The sequence below is a fragment of the Pseudonaja textilis genome, chromosome 5, assembly GCF_049901715.1.
Source record: "Pseudonaja textilis isolate UNSWEBS1 chromosome 5, rPseTex1.2, whole genome shotgun sequence".
NCBI lineage: Eukaryota > Metazoa > Chordata > Lepidosauria > Squamata > Elapidae > Pseudonaja > Pseudonaja textilis.
Window position 1 is genome coordinate 36,689,736 of NC_141994.1, and position 17,003 is coordinate 36,706,738.

General features: G+C 35.1%; 2 protein-coding genes across 6 annotated transcripts in view; one reads left to right on the forward strand and one right to left on the reverse strand.

Annotated features, from left to right (window-relative positions):
• ACSS3 (acyl-CoA synthetase short chain family member 3) overlaps nucleotides 1-17,003 on the forward strand; it is a 129,133-nt gene that overhangs the window by 87,718 nt on the left and 24,412 nt on the right. The gene's annotated exons all lie outside the window — the stretch shown is intronic.
• The window catches only part of PPFIA2 (PPFI scaffold protein A2), a 194,048-nt gene that overhangs the window by 26,485 nt on the left and 150,560 nt on the right, over nucleotides 1-17,003 (reverse strand). For all 5 annotated transcript variants that reach the window (XM_087934511.1, XM_087934508.1, XM_087934513.1 and 2 more), the window contains 6 exons: nucleotides 16,254-16,474; nucleotides 14,508-14,745; nucleotides 13,672-13,701; nucleotides 11,941-12,071; nucleotides 10,483-10,634; nucleotides 8,135-8,228 (listed from right to left, as the gene is read on the reverse strand). In XM_087934511.1, the coding sequence (XP_087790637.1) occupies nucleotides 8,135-8,228; nucleotides 10,483-10,634; nucleotides 11,941-12,071; nucleotides 13,672-13,701; nucleotides 14,508-14,745; nucleotides 16,254-16,474 (866 nt within the window). The remainder of the gene's footprint in view (nucleotides 1-8,134; nucleotides 8,229-10,482; nucleotides 10,635-11,940; nucleotides 12,072-13,671; nucleotides 13,702-14,507; nucleotides 14,746-16,253; nucleotides 16,475-17,003) is intronic.

Sequence of the window (17,003 nt, forward strand, 5' to 3'; positions counted from 1 at the left end):
GCCACTCTTTTTCCCTGCACTTATTATTCCTGGAAACTCACTCCTTCCGAATGCAATTACACCATCTGGGAAAAAGAGTTGCTGGCTATCAAGGCTGCGTTTGAGGCTTGGTGACATCATCTCGAGCGGGCCTGACACAAGGTGGAGGTCCGGACAAACCATCGGAATTTAGAACATTTGTCAACGGTGAGAAAGTTGAACCAGCGGCAGATCCAGTGGTCATTGTTTTTGCCCGGTTCAATTTTTCTGTGACCTATATCCCCAGTGGTCACAATCAGAGGGCAGATGCCCTGTCCCTCCAACCTTAGTATCTTTGCCCCGAGGACCCCCTTCCTCCGTGGATGGTGCTGCCAGCAGAATCCTTGGCTGCAGTCCAGGAACCGGTGGACTTGCGGACTCAGGTGCAAGATGCGCAGCACCTAGATGCTTGGTCGCAGCAGCGGATGGGGGATATTGGACCCAAATCCCCATGGACTTTGGAGGAGGGCTTACTCAAGCATCGGACCTGGTTGTACATACCCACGGGGCTGCTTCAAGCCCTTATTATGACTCAGTGTCACAACAAACCTGCAGCTGGCCATTTTGGGTTTTTTAAGACCCTCCACCTTGAAACATGGATTTTTTGGTGGCCTCGAGTATGGCATGATGTCCACGCCTATGTCACGTCCTGTGTACCATGCAGGCAAGCGATAGCCACGATGGGTGCGCCTCCTGGTCTTGTCCAACCTCTGCCGACTCCAGAAAGAACATGGGGAGCGATTTCCAAGGACTTCTTGACTCATTTACCATCATCCTTGGGATTTACGACTGTGCTTGTGGTGGTCGACATGTTGACAAAAATGGCTCACTTCATTCTGTGTCGTAAATTGCCATCAGCCCATACAACGGCCCTTTTGTTCTTGCAGCAGGTTTTTTATCTCCATGGTCTGCCAGACAGGGCAGTTCCTGACTGCGGTGTACAATTTACAGCCCAATTTTGGAAAAGCCTGATGACCGTGTTATAGGTGCAGGTGTGTTTGTCATCGGCGCACCATCCAGAGACTGATGGGGGGTTGGAGAAGATCATTGGGATTCTCGAGCAATATTTGTATTGTTTTGTAAACCAATGGCAGAACAACTGGGCTGATTATCTCCCTCTGGCTGAGTTTGCATTCAACAACTCCCAGCACACCTCCACCCAAATGACACCATTTTATGCTAATGTGGGGTACCATCCATGGTTCTTTCCATTGACATTATTAGATTCCCCTGTTACTGAGACTCAGGAATTCCTTTTGGAACTAAACTCAGTTCAGCTGTTAATTTGGCAGCAACTGATACGGGCCAAGGAAGATTACAAGCGGTTCGCAGATCGCTCTCGATGGGCAATGCCTCCACTGGCTGTAGGAGACTGTGTGTGGTTGTCCACAAAACATCTTTAGGTCGACTGCCTGATAAAGAAGCTGGACCATCAGTTCATCAGCCCATTTCTCATCGAGGCGGTCCTCAACCCCGTAGCCTATTGACTGACTCTTCCGCGCTCCATGCAAATTCATCCAGTCTTCCACCGTTCCCTTTTGGTCCCTGACGCCTCTTCGTGTGATCTCCAACATCCCGCAGCTGATGATCCACCACCTGTGCCTGATGATGACGACGCAGTAGACGGCAACATGGCCAGCATTAGGGATTCCCGCTGGCTGAAAGGGCGGTTCAGTATTTGATCAAGAGGAAGGCGGATGGGCCAGAGGCCCTTTCCTGGGTGGATGCTTCCACGACCCATGCCCCGGACCTTATATGGATGTTCCATAACCATTTTCTCTTGAGACCACATCCTGACCGTCAGACTTGGGGGAAGGGCCTTGCGACGAGGGATAGTGTTTTGGCTCCGATTCCCGAGCCTGTGCTGTTAGAGGAAGAGGACTTGGAAGATGAGGAGGAGGAACTGGGAATACCTTCCTCCGCAGGACCTTCATCTCTGGCAATGCCTTCCTCCCTGATAATGGCTCAGGTTTCATCAGACAACCGAGAGGAACAGCCTGAGATTAATCAGGAGGAAGGTATATCGGAGCAGTCCCTGACAGGGAGTCAAGAGGAAGAATGTTGACTTGATCCTAGGCAGCATCATAGAGAGAAACGTGAGCAGCAACGTAGGAGGTGTGGGAGGGTCAGAGAGTGAGCTGAGTCATTGAGCCACACCCCACAGGGGATAAAAGTGGGTGTGTTGTCGGCCGGAACTTTGTACGGGACAAAGTTTGATCTTACTTCAGGTTTTTCTTTGTGAATGATTTTTGTGGTCTGCCTTGTAATTCTCTGTAAGTAGCTTTTTACTTGTTATCAGTTCGGACTTGGCAGGCAGAGCATGTTGGAATGCCAAGGACATTATCAGTTCCAAAGAATTAACTCTGTGAAGTCCGAGCCAGCTTGCCTGTCTGTGTTTGTGTGAGTTTATACTCTTTCATCTTTTGAGAAACAAGGAAGGTGAGACAGAACACAAACTGCTCTCTGCGTCTGCACAAAGATGCTGCAGAGGTTAGGTTGTATCTTTCTGCCTTTAACCTTACTCCTAGACTTGGATAGTTTGCTGGGTCCTTCAACCCAACCCCATTTTGGGAAAGATATAGTCCTGGCATAACTTTGATGTAAAGTGATTTGGAAAGGGTAACAGCACCAGTTCATAAGATTATGGTTTGAGGTTATGAAGCTGAATAGTTTTAAAAACTATTATTTATTAATTAAATAGGCAAAAGAGAGCAACTGTATATTACCTCCACTCTTATCTGGGAAGAATTTCATTCCTATATGTTATTCAAATTAAATAAAAGTATATGTATTTCAGGTAATTACATTTTTTCCTATTTATCCTGTTTAGCCATGTCTCCTTTCCCACTTTTTACAGCCTATTCTTTGAATTTATTGTACATACAGATACTTCAATTAAGAATGGCTTTATATACAAATCTAAATCTAAGGTTAAACTCACCAAGTTATTATTATTAGTTATATTCCTCAAGAATATAGTTTTTATAGATAGATTTATTTATTTATAGATTTGCATCATCATGCACACATAGAAAGTGCAAATGACATATTTAATGTTGTATTTTTGCCAAAATAGCTTATTTTTTCCTAATTAAATCAGTATATTCTATCACCAAAATTAATCAGCAATAAAATTAGTGTTAAGATTTTAGTTTCCTTGTGAGGAATTATCTTTCTCCTTTTATATGAATAATTGATGGGAATTAAGGGGCAAAGAAGGGTATGATTATTTCTACTGTATAAAATATTTCTCTCAAGATTCAACAACAATTTCCTCACAGAAATTGCTTTGATAAACTAGTAATTTCTTTCTTTGCATATTCCATGTGAACTTAATAGAACAAATAGTCCCTAAACCTAAAGTCACATAATATATTTGTCTGTAAAGATGTCCCAAACTATTTCCTTTAAGAAGGAAAACAGGAGAGAGAAAAATATGATCCACATTTCTGAAAGGGAGCTTTTCCACTTCCTCTCCCATGCCTATTTTAAGTCAGTTGAGCTATTTCTGGAAACAGATATAGCACTTTTTATAAAAGTGCTAAGATGGTGTCACAAAAAAAAAAAAAAAACAGAACAAAAAAGCCTGACAGGATTAGCTGGAAGGAGCTATGTAGCAAGTGAACTCCATTTTCAAAGGATGTTCACAAAGTTCAGTGTTCAACAAATCCTGTTATGAACGGCAATGCACAGAAATAGCTATTGGAAAGGCCATGGAGAATATGCACACAATATGGGCTTTTGGATTTTGCGGCTGTTATTGCCTAGGCACAATATCAACAGTCATTATCATGTCCTCTGATGAATTTTTTTCAGTCAGTATTCCATAATAATAAAGCAGAGATTTGGAATCAATGAAATGACTGGCACAAGAAAGAGCAATTGTATAAACTATGCTCTATTTTGTTGTATTACAAACTAAATTCATGTGATATCATGGTGTGCCACATTTGGATAAAATGCACAAGTAGATTAGTAATTTTATTCTGATATATCGGAAGGCAGCTGTTATGAACAGAGATTGGTGTTCACATTAATGATAAAGAAAACAGGAGCTTTTGTTTTTGTTGCAGTGAAAAAATGTCTCTACGGTATTTGTTGTACAGGTGGTCCTCAATTTATGACCATTTGTTCAGTTCAGTGACTGGTCAAAGCTACGATGGTTCTGAAAGAGCCGGTTTATGGACAATCCTTGAATTTATGGCTGTTGCAGTATTTTAGAGCAGCACACTGTTCAGGCAATTCTTATTTCTCTTCACCTACTGCACATTTATCATATAAAAGCGGTTGGATGAAATATGTGAAAATTGAGCTTTTGTTTTCATTTAAGATTTCCTACAGCCTGAAATCCATGAAATTACCAAAATATGAATATCATAAGGCCAGCAGTTCACTTGGCATGAACATAAAACATATGTATAGTCTTCATTTTTTAAAAATCAAAGCAACATTTAGAGCTATGAATACGTTAACAATAGTAAATCCAATAGATTAGATGATTCAAGTTACAACTATAATTACTATTTCTATTTGATATGTACCTATTTTATTACTGAATTAGCATTCATTCAGAGAACATAATCATCCAGATCAAATGGATAATTAACAGAAACACAATAATGCATTTTTCATATTAGATGATAAAAAGGTTTTATACTTCTACACTTTTATTCAGAAGAGTGCAGATGAGTGGTATGTGATGGGATGGCTAAGGATAATGGTATTTCATCATCCCCAGTAGCCAGCATGATTAAGAACAAGAATATATAGGAGTTGTAGTCAATCCATATGCATTTAATCTGACTGAAATGTTAGAATAATTTGAATTGAATTCTAATATGAGCAAGAAACAATTAAGTAGCAGAAAATTATTCCTGGAGTAAGTCTTAAATATAAAATCCATAGTATTCAGACACCCAAAACTTCTTGTGTGTCAGACCATATTTTAGCAGCAGAATATATTTAGGAGCTAAAATTAAGAAAAATAAATTATGGGATGTTATTTCTATTCACCAGCTTGGTTGATTTTATAAAGTAGAAAGATATTATAAATGTTTCAAAATAAGCAAATAGTGTGAAGCTGCTATATGCATGTTCATGTATCTATGAAGATACAGGATGGACAAAACATTTGGATATGTTCACCGCCTTGAATTATTTGTAAAAAATAATAAAGGTGAGATATACATAAACAAACAAATAAATTCTCCTAATAGAAATGATTGTTCATGGATATAAAAACACAGCATTTGTATGATAAAACAGACATGATTTGTATGATAAAACTAACATTTTTAATAATAATAAAAATGCCAAATATAAACTTCTGTTTGATTATGCAATGAACCATAACAACATTAACAAGCAGCTGTCATACAACACCCCAAACTTAGCAATGATTGATAAGACAAAAAATCTGAATAATGGACGTCAATACTGTGAGACAGCAGAAGTAGAAGAGAAAGAATTGAGGGGGGGGAAATCACAAAATGTAAAGACCTGCAAATAGAAGTAGAATGACTGTGAAAAAAGAAAGCAAAGATATCCACAGTAATAAGGGTCTTGGGTGCAATTCCAAAACTTCTGAAGCAGCACTGTAATACCACTGGCACTGACAGCCATCAGTCAATTGCAAAGGCAGCTTTACTAGGAACATGCTATGAAAACATTTTTAACATCATCAAACAACAATATCTGTCTTGGGAGGGACATGATAGATGGATAAAAGTGCCAAATTCAATATCAACATCTGGTTGACTGTGCAACAAATCAAAATAACAATAATTTAGGAGCATAGGAAGGTGAACATTCTGTCAGTAAAAAAAACAACAAGATTTTTTTTTAAAGACATTTCCTGCCTTTCAGATTTTTATTTAACCTGACCAGTCTTTCCTTGTTCCCTTCATTTAGTCATAATTATTCTGCCTAGCAGAACTTTCTTGGAGCCTTCTAGTACTCATATTACTCATATGGTAATTATAAGTTTGACACTCACTTTTTTTCTTTCAGAACTAATGAATCAATGCAATTAGCAGCAAAGAACACAAAAATATTTTCTAATACTTTATCATGATAAACACATTTTAAAAATCATGTAATTTCCCTACTGGGAAGTCAACTGTCTTCAGAATTACTGTATATCTGAGATGATAAACTGTAATAAGGATGCCTTTGGATTTGCTTTGTTAATAAACATGAAACTTTCATTCCTTTTGCCTCCACAAATCTGTTAAACTTGGACATTTTTAATTTAGGTAGATAATTAAAAGGAGTCATGGAAAGCAACTTACAAGTGAATATTATAATTTTTAGCAACTGAAGATGGGATTTCCCTAATGCACATATTTTGAATGTAGTCATGTTTATGAAAACTGTTCTGTAATTTATGATGTTAATACCAACCAAGTTGGGCTTATTTAATGAAAAAATACAGTAAAACATCTTGACTAAACTTTGATGCCAGGGCCAATATAATGGTAAATTGCTTTAGAACCCCACCCTCCCAACATAACTTGTTCATTCATAACCCAGATTTAGCTCAGAGTAATTTACATAAATAAATAGGTTGAAGTCATTATATGCTTGAAGGATGCCACCAATATGTCAGAGATTTCAAGCATCTTTTTTACAAAGATTTCTTGTCAGAGTTATGACTATAACTGATCATAATCTCATTTATACACCTTTTCCCCATGGAATTGTCTGTTGAAAACTGATAACAGAAAAAGTAATTAGAACGTGAATAATGAAATATAATTTCTACTATATTAAGGAAAATATGTCAACAACTATCATATTCTGAAATAAAATTAAATTCTCATTATTGTATGTATGTTTCTGCCAGCAGAAATAAATAAATGAAAATAAATGAAAACTATCAGGCAGAGAGATGAAAGTGAAGTATAGAAAGCAAGACCAAAGTCTTTCAAAAATATTATTTAAATTATCACAATATTATTATTAACAAATATCAAAATGTACCTAACTACTTAGTACAAAAGTTGTATAAAAATATTTAGTGATCTTATTTTTTGCATGAAGTGCCCAGTAGAAACAAAAAAGGCCTTACAAGATTTATACCTTCCAACCTTATAAAGAAACAACAGCAGCAAAAAAGAAAAAAGAAAAATTGGAAGTCACATTTACATTTTATCCATACCAGGAAACTTACATTATTAAATGTAATACATTGTTTATATAATATTTGTATATTATTTTTAGAAGAAAATGATTCTGATTGAAATATATTTATTATTAATGTATTATTAATGTATTATTATTAATATATTATTATTAATTATTATTTATTATTAATGTATTATTAATAAATAAATATAACTAAGGGGAAAATGCATATCTTCTCTTTTTGGAGTGCTAATTCTTTGCTAATTTAATGCTTTTCTGACAGCATGAAATAATCTTGTTTGATATTACCAATGTTTTCTATATAGTCACAAATCAATTATGTATTCTGATAATCAAAGTAATATTTTATCTAAGAGTGCTACATCATAATGTAGAATACTCAAGCTAAGCAATGAACAGTGCATTACCAAAATTTATTTTCCCACACAAGATACAAATAAGTAAATACTGGAAAGATTTCTGGTAAAGCAAGCATCAAAAATTCAAAAAGATCAGCAGAAATTAAGTTCTGAAGATAAGTATTTCCACACTTTTTCTCCAAAGGTATCCTTTGTGATTTTGTAAAACATGTATTTTCTTTAGGGAACATGATAGGTATCAAAAAATAATAGCATTTTATCATACATTTGTACACAACGAATGAATTAGGATTTCAAGGAAATGCAATGGAAAGCAGCATATCATTGTTCAGTAACTCACTGACCAAGTTGCCATGTAAGAGTGGCAGATTGAATTGAAAATAATTACTACTCTCAGTAGAAAATATCTGCATTTTAAATAGGCTACCAATAGGCAAATCCAAAGAATCCTCCTAGTATGTTTCTTTAATAGAATCCATATAGAAAAGTAGAAATTACCTTTCATTGTGTTTGGCTTCTTAAAAATGCAATCAGAATAAGTACTAATACATTGATTTTTCTTCAACAAGCAAATGTATTTGGTGTTTTATTCAAAGTTCATGCCAACCTACTTTTTCTTTAGTCTTCGGTCTTTTTCTGCCTGGGTTCCAAGTTTGCTTAATCCCAGAGATTCTTGTGCTGCAGCCTCAGTTTCCATATAGCCTCCTGTGTTTAAAACAGCAAAGAGATTTTCTATCTTTATTTTTTAAATAATGTTACCAGACGTGCTTTTGATTTGTTTTCTGAGACACATATATACTGGTAAAAACGGTAACCTGAAATCTATGAAAAATAAAACTTAAGAATGTAGATTCCACAAATAACTTTTTAAAGTGCTCATGATTTTCCCCTCTTTGTTTTCCTGTAAACAAGGTTCAAATATTTTCTCCTTAGTCAGGTTTTCTCATCTCCTAATTTGACTTTCTAAAAAAGACAAGAAGCCCTTTCAAGCCAAAATGACTGTTTTGGGCAGAAGGAATATTAAAATAGCATTGTTTAGCATTCTACAAGGTGCAATGACAATAAACCAAACTAAACTAAACCAGTCACTTAATGATGGTTTGAATTACAACAGACCCCAAAGAGCTACCTATGACCCAACTGTGAAGTTGCTGTGGTTAGCTGGTAGAAGGTACAGATGGCTGAGGATAGCGAGGACTCAGATGAGGGGCCAGGACCATTAGGAAGTGGACTGCTGCCTTCAGAGATTGTGGGGGCTGGCAGCAGTGATGAGGAGGTTTCCGAGGAGGTTTCCGAGGAGGTTTCCGAGGAGCCTGTGCCAAGTGCACACAGAGCTGCTCGTAGGAAAAAACAGCTGCAGCAGCACGGGTGACTCGTGAGTAAGACTGCAAGGTAATGACCCCTCCTTCAAGAAGATAAAAGCCAGCTGCGAATCAGACATTCTTTGTAGGAAGCAAAAATGTTCTGAAACTCCAGCCTCGTGGACATTGCAGTACCTTAGTTAGTATTTGAAGACTCTTGTGTTGTGAAATATTTCTTATCTGTGATTCTTGGCAGTCTCGCACAGTTTTGGCAAGGTTTGTGCTTATCAAAGTTAATTAGTTTGCAGCAGCTTTTTAACCGGGGATTCATAAGACCCATTAAAAGGTTTCTGTTCCCTTTGGTTATTGTTTGTTTTATTGGAAAAGGATTGGGGTCAGAACAGAAGTTCCAACAGCAACATTCTCCTATCCTTTCCATAGATGCTGCCCAGGTAGATGCACCATATAAATAGACAAGAATATAAAATGTTACATGAATAGTGACTACAGATATTAGAAAATAAATCATAATTTTTACATCACTCCATATAGTTATTGTAGTTAAATGATAAGTACGTTTATCTCTGCTGTCAATGTTTATTTAATGGCACTATAGAACATTCTATTTTATTATTTTACAAATGAGAATGCATTCTAACTAATTTATTCTTTGATTTTCCACTGCAGCTATTTTTAAGTTCTGAGTAAATAATCAATACTGGGGCCATTAAATTGTATTGTACTATACTACACTTTATGACAAAACTATATATCAATGTGAGATGGAAAACTATACAAATATGATAAATAAAGCTTTATGTTAGAGTTATGCAAATTCTTCAAGAAAGATATAAAGTAGCCAATTCTTTTTCCAAGTTGTTTTTAATTTAAGAAAAATGAAAAATTTGACAAATCTTGCCAAATAAGTGATGGGTGATGTGTGAAATCTATTTTCTATCAAAATTCTTTATAAGCTAGAGTCAGTTAATAGCTCATGTCACACTTGTCACATATTTTTTCTAATTGCTATCCAAGTTTTATTCTGTGTGATTTTTAAAGATGAGCAGATTTACCTGTGAATGGAATCTTTTCATAAACTGTAAAGGAAACTTAATTTTTGGAATTCTTGATGTTCTCTGAGCTAGATTATTTACTTGCAGCCATTTCACTATCTGGGGAAGTCAGATTTACTTAACAACCAGATTTACTTAACAACTTAACAACTGCAGTGATTTGCTTAACAATTGTAGCAACAAAGGTTGTAAAATGTAGCAAAATTCACTTAAATGCCTCATTCAGCAACAGAAATTTTTGCTTCAATTGTGGTTAGAAGTTGAGGTCTATCTGTACACTGCCTAGTTGGGTAATAAAACAATCAAGTTCAGAGAGCCCCAAGGACTCACAGCTCAACCCTGAGCTATATTCTCTTCCATTGAAAGCTTAATCTATGTCCTTTAATGACTTAACAAAATATAATTCTATGAAAGTAAATATGATTGATGACAGCAGAATGGCATGGGAAAAAAACATAACCATTTTAAAAGGCAGAAAAGCAAATTGAAAGAGAAGCTAAAGCATTTATGAAAGATTAAAAAAATAATACTTTTTTAAAAAATCACTGGAAAGTTATGATCTGAACCTGGAGAACTATGTCTTACTTAGCTGTCCAAGTCGTGCCTTCTCTTTTTTACCAAACAAGCGTCCAATTGAAGACTTTATTCCTTTCTTCTTGGGAGTTTTGTGCAAGGAATCCTGGCTGCTATTGACACTGCCAAAGCCAATACTTTCTGGTTCCAAGGATGCAGTCAAACTACTAAAGACACACACAAAAACAGAGAAACTATTATTGTCCTGATTAAGTCCCATCATGAAGTCCACAACTTGTCTGCTGTGGAAACAAGTTTTATGAAATCTAATGAGAATGTCTTGGTAATTGGAAACAATAATCAAATAAATTTCTGATATATAGTGTGATAATACCATAATCTTTCTGGTATTATCACCATATTTAGAACTGCACATTTTTTATGTTTTACTCTTGATTAAAATAATTGAATAAAAAGACAGATATAATTCATCAAAACTTTGTTAATGTAAGTATGGCTAGAAAGATTTTAGAATGCTTTTGATACGAACCAAATGTTGAATTAAATGGTGTCTAAGCAATGACTACCACTATTACTATTGCTTTGATCTTATCTACCCTAATAGGTGAAGTAACTAACAACTATTTTCTCCAGTAGTTTTCATGTAAAATAAGTTTCTGATATAATTATATTACCCTCCAAAAAATTACCTTTCTGTGGCAAAAATTTACCTTTCTGTGGCAAGGATATACAGATACAAGACAGCAAAAGCTCCAAACTTAGGCTTGCCATCATGCAATATTTAATGATTCAATTAGGATGAAAAGTGAAAATAATTATAGTACTTTTTTTTTTACACTCAAACGTAAGTTCTTATACAAAAACCCTTCTACTATGGATTATTGTTATAAATTATGAAAGAACAAAAAAGTTTAAATCAATTTTATTGTTATTATTTTTCAAATGCTATTTTTTAAAATTATTCCTTCCAATTTCTGAATTTGCTAGGCATCTCTCCACTTTCTCCAGGCCCTTTTTCCTTACTAGGATTGAATTACTGTTTTTCCCTTGAGATGAGAAACTTCTTTCTCTGATTACTTCAGAAATATCTTCTTTCCACTGCTAATTCCTCACCACCAAAAATCCATGTGTAAAATACTGACTGAACTGGCTATAACACAGTATCCAAATATTAAAAGCCTATCATTTAACTATCTTCATAACAAGTGACATGGATAACTTGCACAATGAATTATAATTACACTCTGATTTGTTCATTTATAATCCATGACAAGAAAATATCAGAAAATGATCATGCCTCACTTGATTAATCAAAAAGGGCATGAAATTAAAGACCAGTCTTTCAATTGGAAATGGAAAATGGAAAGCATATCTGAAAAACTGATCTGAATAAATGTCAGGAAAATTGCACATAGCAAAAGTCATGTGAAACTCAACTTGAAACTTAAATGGATGAATCCACTTAAAAGATACACAATACATGGCTATGCCAAACAAATGAATTCCTACCTTCTGGCATCATTGTGATATGATGAAGGTAGAGTGTGAGTCATTCTAATAGCTCTAGGTGTAGGTGGAGGAGACGTTTCACATTTTATTGTGGCCTTGTCTTCATGACCATCGTCTTCAACTACTGCAATCTACAAGTAAACAGTTTTATAAAATGTAGGTGAAAAACAGTTTTATAAAATGCAGGGGCTGGGAAGAAAAAAAACTATTGGAAAGTCAACTCCTTTCCAAGTAAGGCAATCAATCAACCAAACACACAAATGACATTCCATCCTAGAACAAGATATAGAATAAAAGTGCTAAGTACAAATTATACAATGATAGTTATATAGTTCCAATTTCCAGGACTGAATATGACATCAGGCACACATTTAACTATTGCTATAGTTGCTATTGTTATTATTTAATTCAGAAAATTATAGACCGTTTTCCTGAGTTGGAGAGGATATGCAAAGTAGGATATAAGTGGAAATAAAGTTTATTTAACCTTTTCTCATCTTTAAATCTTAATAAAGGACTAAATACCAAGATTCAAATGAGTTATTGAAGTATTTTTGTTGCCCTTTAATAAATGAGTGAATGGTACACTCATTTATTGGCCAAGTGTGATTATTGGCCAAGTGTGATTAGACACACAAGGATATTTGTCTTGGTGCATATCCTCTTAGTGTACATAAAAAAGAAAACTTTACCATTCAGATAAATAATGTTTGAAGTAAAATGGACATGTTGGTAGATAAAATTGGTCCCTCATATACTTGGACTTTTCTGTGAATCTAATATAGGTTGTCCTTTAGTTAAAACTATACTGGAGCCTGCCTATTATGGTTGCAAATGGTGATGGCCATTTAGTGAGGTGGCCTTGCTTAACAAATGAGGTGGCCTCGTTTAACAATCTAACCCTCTGCTCTTGATCAGCTTTCTTCTTTCTTTGCCTTGTAACAAATTCAATGCTATTCTGCAATAGGTAGTATTTTTGTGATACTGTAGAGCAGGGTTGTCAAACTCACGTCTAATTTATTTTGGTTCAATTTTGAGAATGACATTCTTGAACTTGTTGGCTTTTAGCTAATATTGTTATTTTTGAATGAAATTTATTGTGTGTTTTTCATCACTAAAAAAAATTAAAGCAAAGTTAGAGCATAATAAAAGTAATAAAACCAGAAACATTTATATCATATTAAACAATTTTACTGCTAGAATAGGGGAGGCAACAGTAGGGAAATTATCAGTCATTAATTAGCGTATACAAAAGTCCATCAACATAAAGAGGCTGAGGAAGCACACAAAGAGACTTGATCTGGCCACTATTTCTCAGACCAACATAACTCACAAAATATTAATTGGGAAAAAACACTTCCATGGAAAAGGTGAGATATGTTTAATAAATACAGTATAAAAATATCAAAAATATTTTTATGCTGTCACATAAGTAATTTCTAATAGAGGTGACACTTAAACACTTTGATAGGGCTCCATTTTGTTACAAATCTAAGGTCCAATGTGGCTTTCCTGAGAAGGTGATGTCTGCCTCACAATGATCTTTTCTTGGATCATCCAAATTAGCTGCTTCAACTACAACAAAGCAAAAGGGTTGGGACTTGAAGGCTTTCCACATCCTCAGAAAACTGTATCTTGGGGAAAATGTTTGTAAAGATTTGAATTTGAAAGTGCTAGAAATAATTAACCCTTGTCTGAAAAAAAAACAAATATATATAATTAAATATGTACCTTTCTTCGATGTTTCCTGAGATCACTTGGCTAGAGTTGATAACGAAGAAAAGAAAAACAGAGTATTATCAGAAATATAGATTTGTATAAATCTTGTGTTCCTTTTTTATTAAGATTCATTCTGAGATTCTCTAAGTCCATAAGAACTATTGGCTCTTTTGATGAAATTTCCTTCCATTACACCAGCCCTACTGCCATTGAATCCAAATCAGAATTTGGCTGGAACTCAAGGAGGTAGACCAGACTGGGTTTTCACTTACATGTATACTAGAACCTCTGGTCATGACCATAATTCATTCCATAACTTTGGTTGCAACCTGATTTGGTTGTGACCCAAACCTAATTTTAGAAATTTGGCACTCACAAAAAAATGGTGCAGAAGGGGAAATTGGCCGTGAAAAAAAATGTGAATTTTTTGGTCGGAACTTGATTTGGTTGTGGTCAGAAGCATTTCTGACAGAGGTTCTACTGTATAGTTTTAAGAAATATCATTAGCATTTTAAAAACCAGGTATTGTCTTACAAATGCACAAATGATAGCAAGTGTCTTTACGTTAACAGTTTATTAACATATTCTCTTTTTAGAATTTTATTTTTACTTTTACTTTATCTTGCATTAACACTAGGAATTGGTCCAAATAAATTTTTTATAATGATTTGTGTTAACAGTCAATAAGACATTATCACAGGTGCACGCACATGTACACATACACACACAAAGAAACCAATAATAATAAAAAAGAAGAAATAAATAAGAAATGAAAAAAATAACCCTACATAGACGATTCCTTAGATATTAAATAAAGGTAGTGATCAAGAGAAAGCTGTACTTCTTACCAGTGTCATGATACCCATCCGATCCATCTCCCTAGCTGGGCTGCGTGGAGTGAGTTTAGGAGTTGAGTGGCCACTGGGAGGAGAGGAGCTCGCTAATGAAGATGCAGTTATTGAGCCAGTAATAGATGTTCCAGGATGAACCCTGGCCAGATTTAAGCCTTCTAGGCTCACACTAGCAACTCTGTTTTCTATTTCTTCAGCACGTAGTTCTGTGGATTCTTTTTCTTCCTGAATTAACCTGTAATGATGAACCAAGAAAAGGCAAATCAATTTTATGAGAATATTGTTTTAATATGAGTGTTAATAGGAGTTGGGAATGTTCTCCCTAACCACTACTCAGAATACTTTACATGAATGGCATACTTTCAAAGCAAATTTGAGTGATTACCATGTGTCAGATATCAGAAAAAGACTGCAAGGTATTGGAGCAGAGAGCTGCATATTATCTCTCCCGCCCTTTGTCCACTGAGTTAATATGCTGTCATCAAAAATAGTGGGATGGAGATTCAATATCAGTGCAAAAAATTTAATTGCCATTTTTTAAAATAAATTTGTTTAATAAGTTTAAGTGATATCCAGTAAGAAATATTCAAATTTCTCATCTTTTAATATTTTGTTTAATGTAGCCATGAGTACAAATTGGAATTGACTGAGCTTCTGGAATGATAGTTTACTTTATAAATTTCATATTATTTCCAATTACATCTGCCAGCTGTTATTTGCTCCTTTCAGAAAATATGCTGTGCTCATATGCTTTTACTAGAGAGGCTGAGCAGGCTTTCAAGGCAAGACGTTTAGCTCAAGAAAATAGCACGAGAAAAAGGATATTATTTTTTCCTGCAACTACATAATTATTAGAGTTTTATAATTATATAGTTATAAATATACATAATTATAAGGAACACGGTGGCTCAGTGGCTGAGACGCTGAGCTTGTTGATCAGAAAGGTCGGCAGTTGGTGGTTTAAATCCCTAGCACCACATAATGGAGTGAGATCCTGTTGCTCGTCCCAGCTTCTGCCAACCTAGCAGTTCGAAAGCATGTAAAAATGCAAGTAGAAAAATAGGGACCACTTTGATGGGAAGGTAAGAGCATTCTGTGCACCTTTGGCATTTAGTCATGCTGGCCATATGACCATGGAGACATCTTTGGACAGCACTGGCTCTTTGGCTTTGTAATGGAGATTAGCACCATGCCCTAGAGCCAGAAACAACTAGCACATATGTGCAAACAGAACTTTACCTTTTAACTACATAGCAAAGAATAATATATCATGTTCATCTTTTACCAATGGGGATCTCTTTTTCAATGTATTAAATATACTGTTCATCAAGAGTAGACAAAATATTAATACTGCTCTAACTTTTATCTCTGATTTTTGCTTGCCTATTCATATTCATATTTCATATTCTATGTGCTTACAATGTTTAGGTTTCATTTAATGTCAACTTCTCCCAGATATTTTAGCTTTGAGAAACACTGACTATAATCTGGTGAACAGACAACTAATATCTTTTAATTTGGGGAGTTTGCAAAAAATTAACCTATATTAATAATTTTTAAAAATCCAGAAGAAAGCAAATGGCAAGCCATTTTTATATTGCTTCAAAGAAAATCAGATGTCCACGAAGAAACCAGAAATCACATCAACTTAGTTTTTATTCCATTAGCAGGCAAAACATTGGATTGTTCTAAGGTTTTATTTGTGTGTGTGTGTGCGTGTGTATGTGAATGAAGTAAGCATACCTGATTTCTTTATTGATTGCATCCAGCTGTTCCTGAAGCATCATAGCAAGGGTCTGAGCATCTGAATGTCCACTGGGTGACAAAAGATCCATTGAACTGAAAATTGTATCTCTGTCGTCATCATCTATATCAGACATTTCAGTGTCACTCTCAAAATGATGGCTGCTTAGAACTCCAATTGGCTGACTTCTATTCCACTCATGCTCTCCAAGGGATTTTACCTATTACAAATTGTAGAAATGTATATAGATTAGACTGATCCTAAATGTTAATTTTCACAGTAAAACTTATATTTTAAAACACCAATGCAATTATTAACACTTTTAATTTTCTCAGCCATTTGTGCACTTAAACCATTCTTGTTAATTTCTAACAGCTGCATTATGTTATCACACTGATCTTAATTTTAGTCTGTTATAAAAATAACAAGATTTATCCTACAAGAGGCCTGAAATAGTTTAAGGCAAGAAATGTGAAGTTCTTTTCTGCACTGGTGACCACTACCACTGTAAGTCAATTTACATTCATAGTACAATATTATGGATATCCCAGGATTATTTAAGATTAAAGGCAATATTTTTAGACACTATACTTTTATAATGAGCCATGGTGGTGCAGTAGTAAGAACACAGTATTGCAGGCAAATTCTGCTGACTACCAGCTGCCAGGAGTTTGACAGTTTGATTCTCATTGGCTCAAGATTGACTCAGCCTTTCATCCTTCCAAGGTCAGTAAAATGAGGACCCAGAT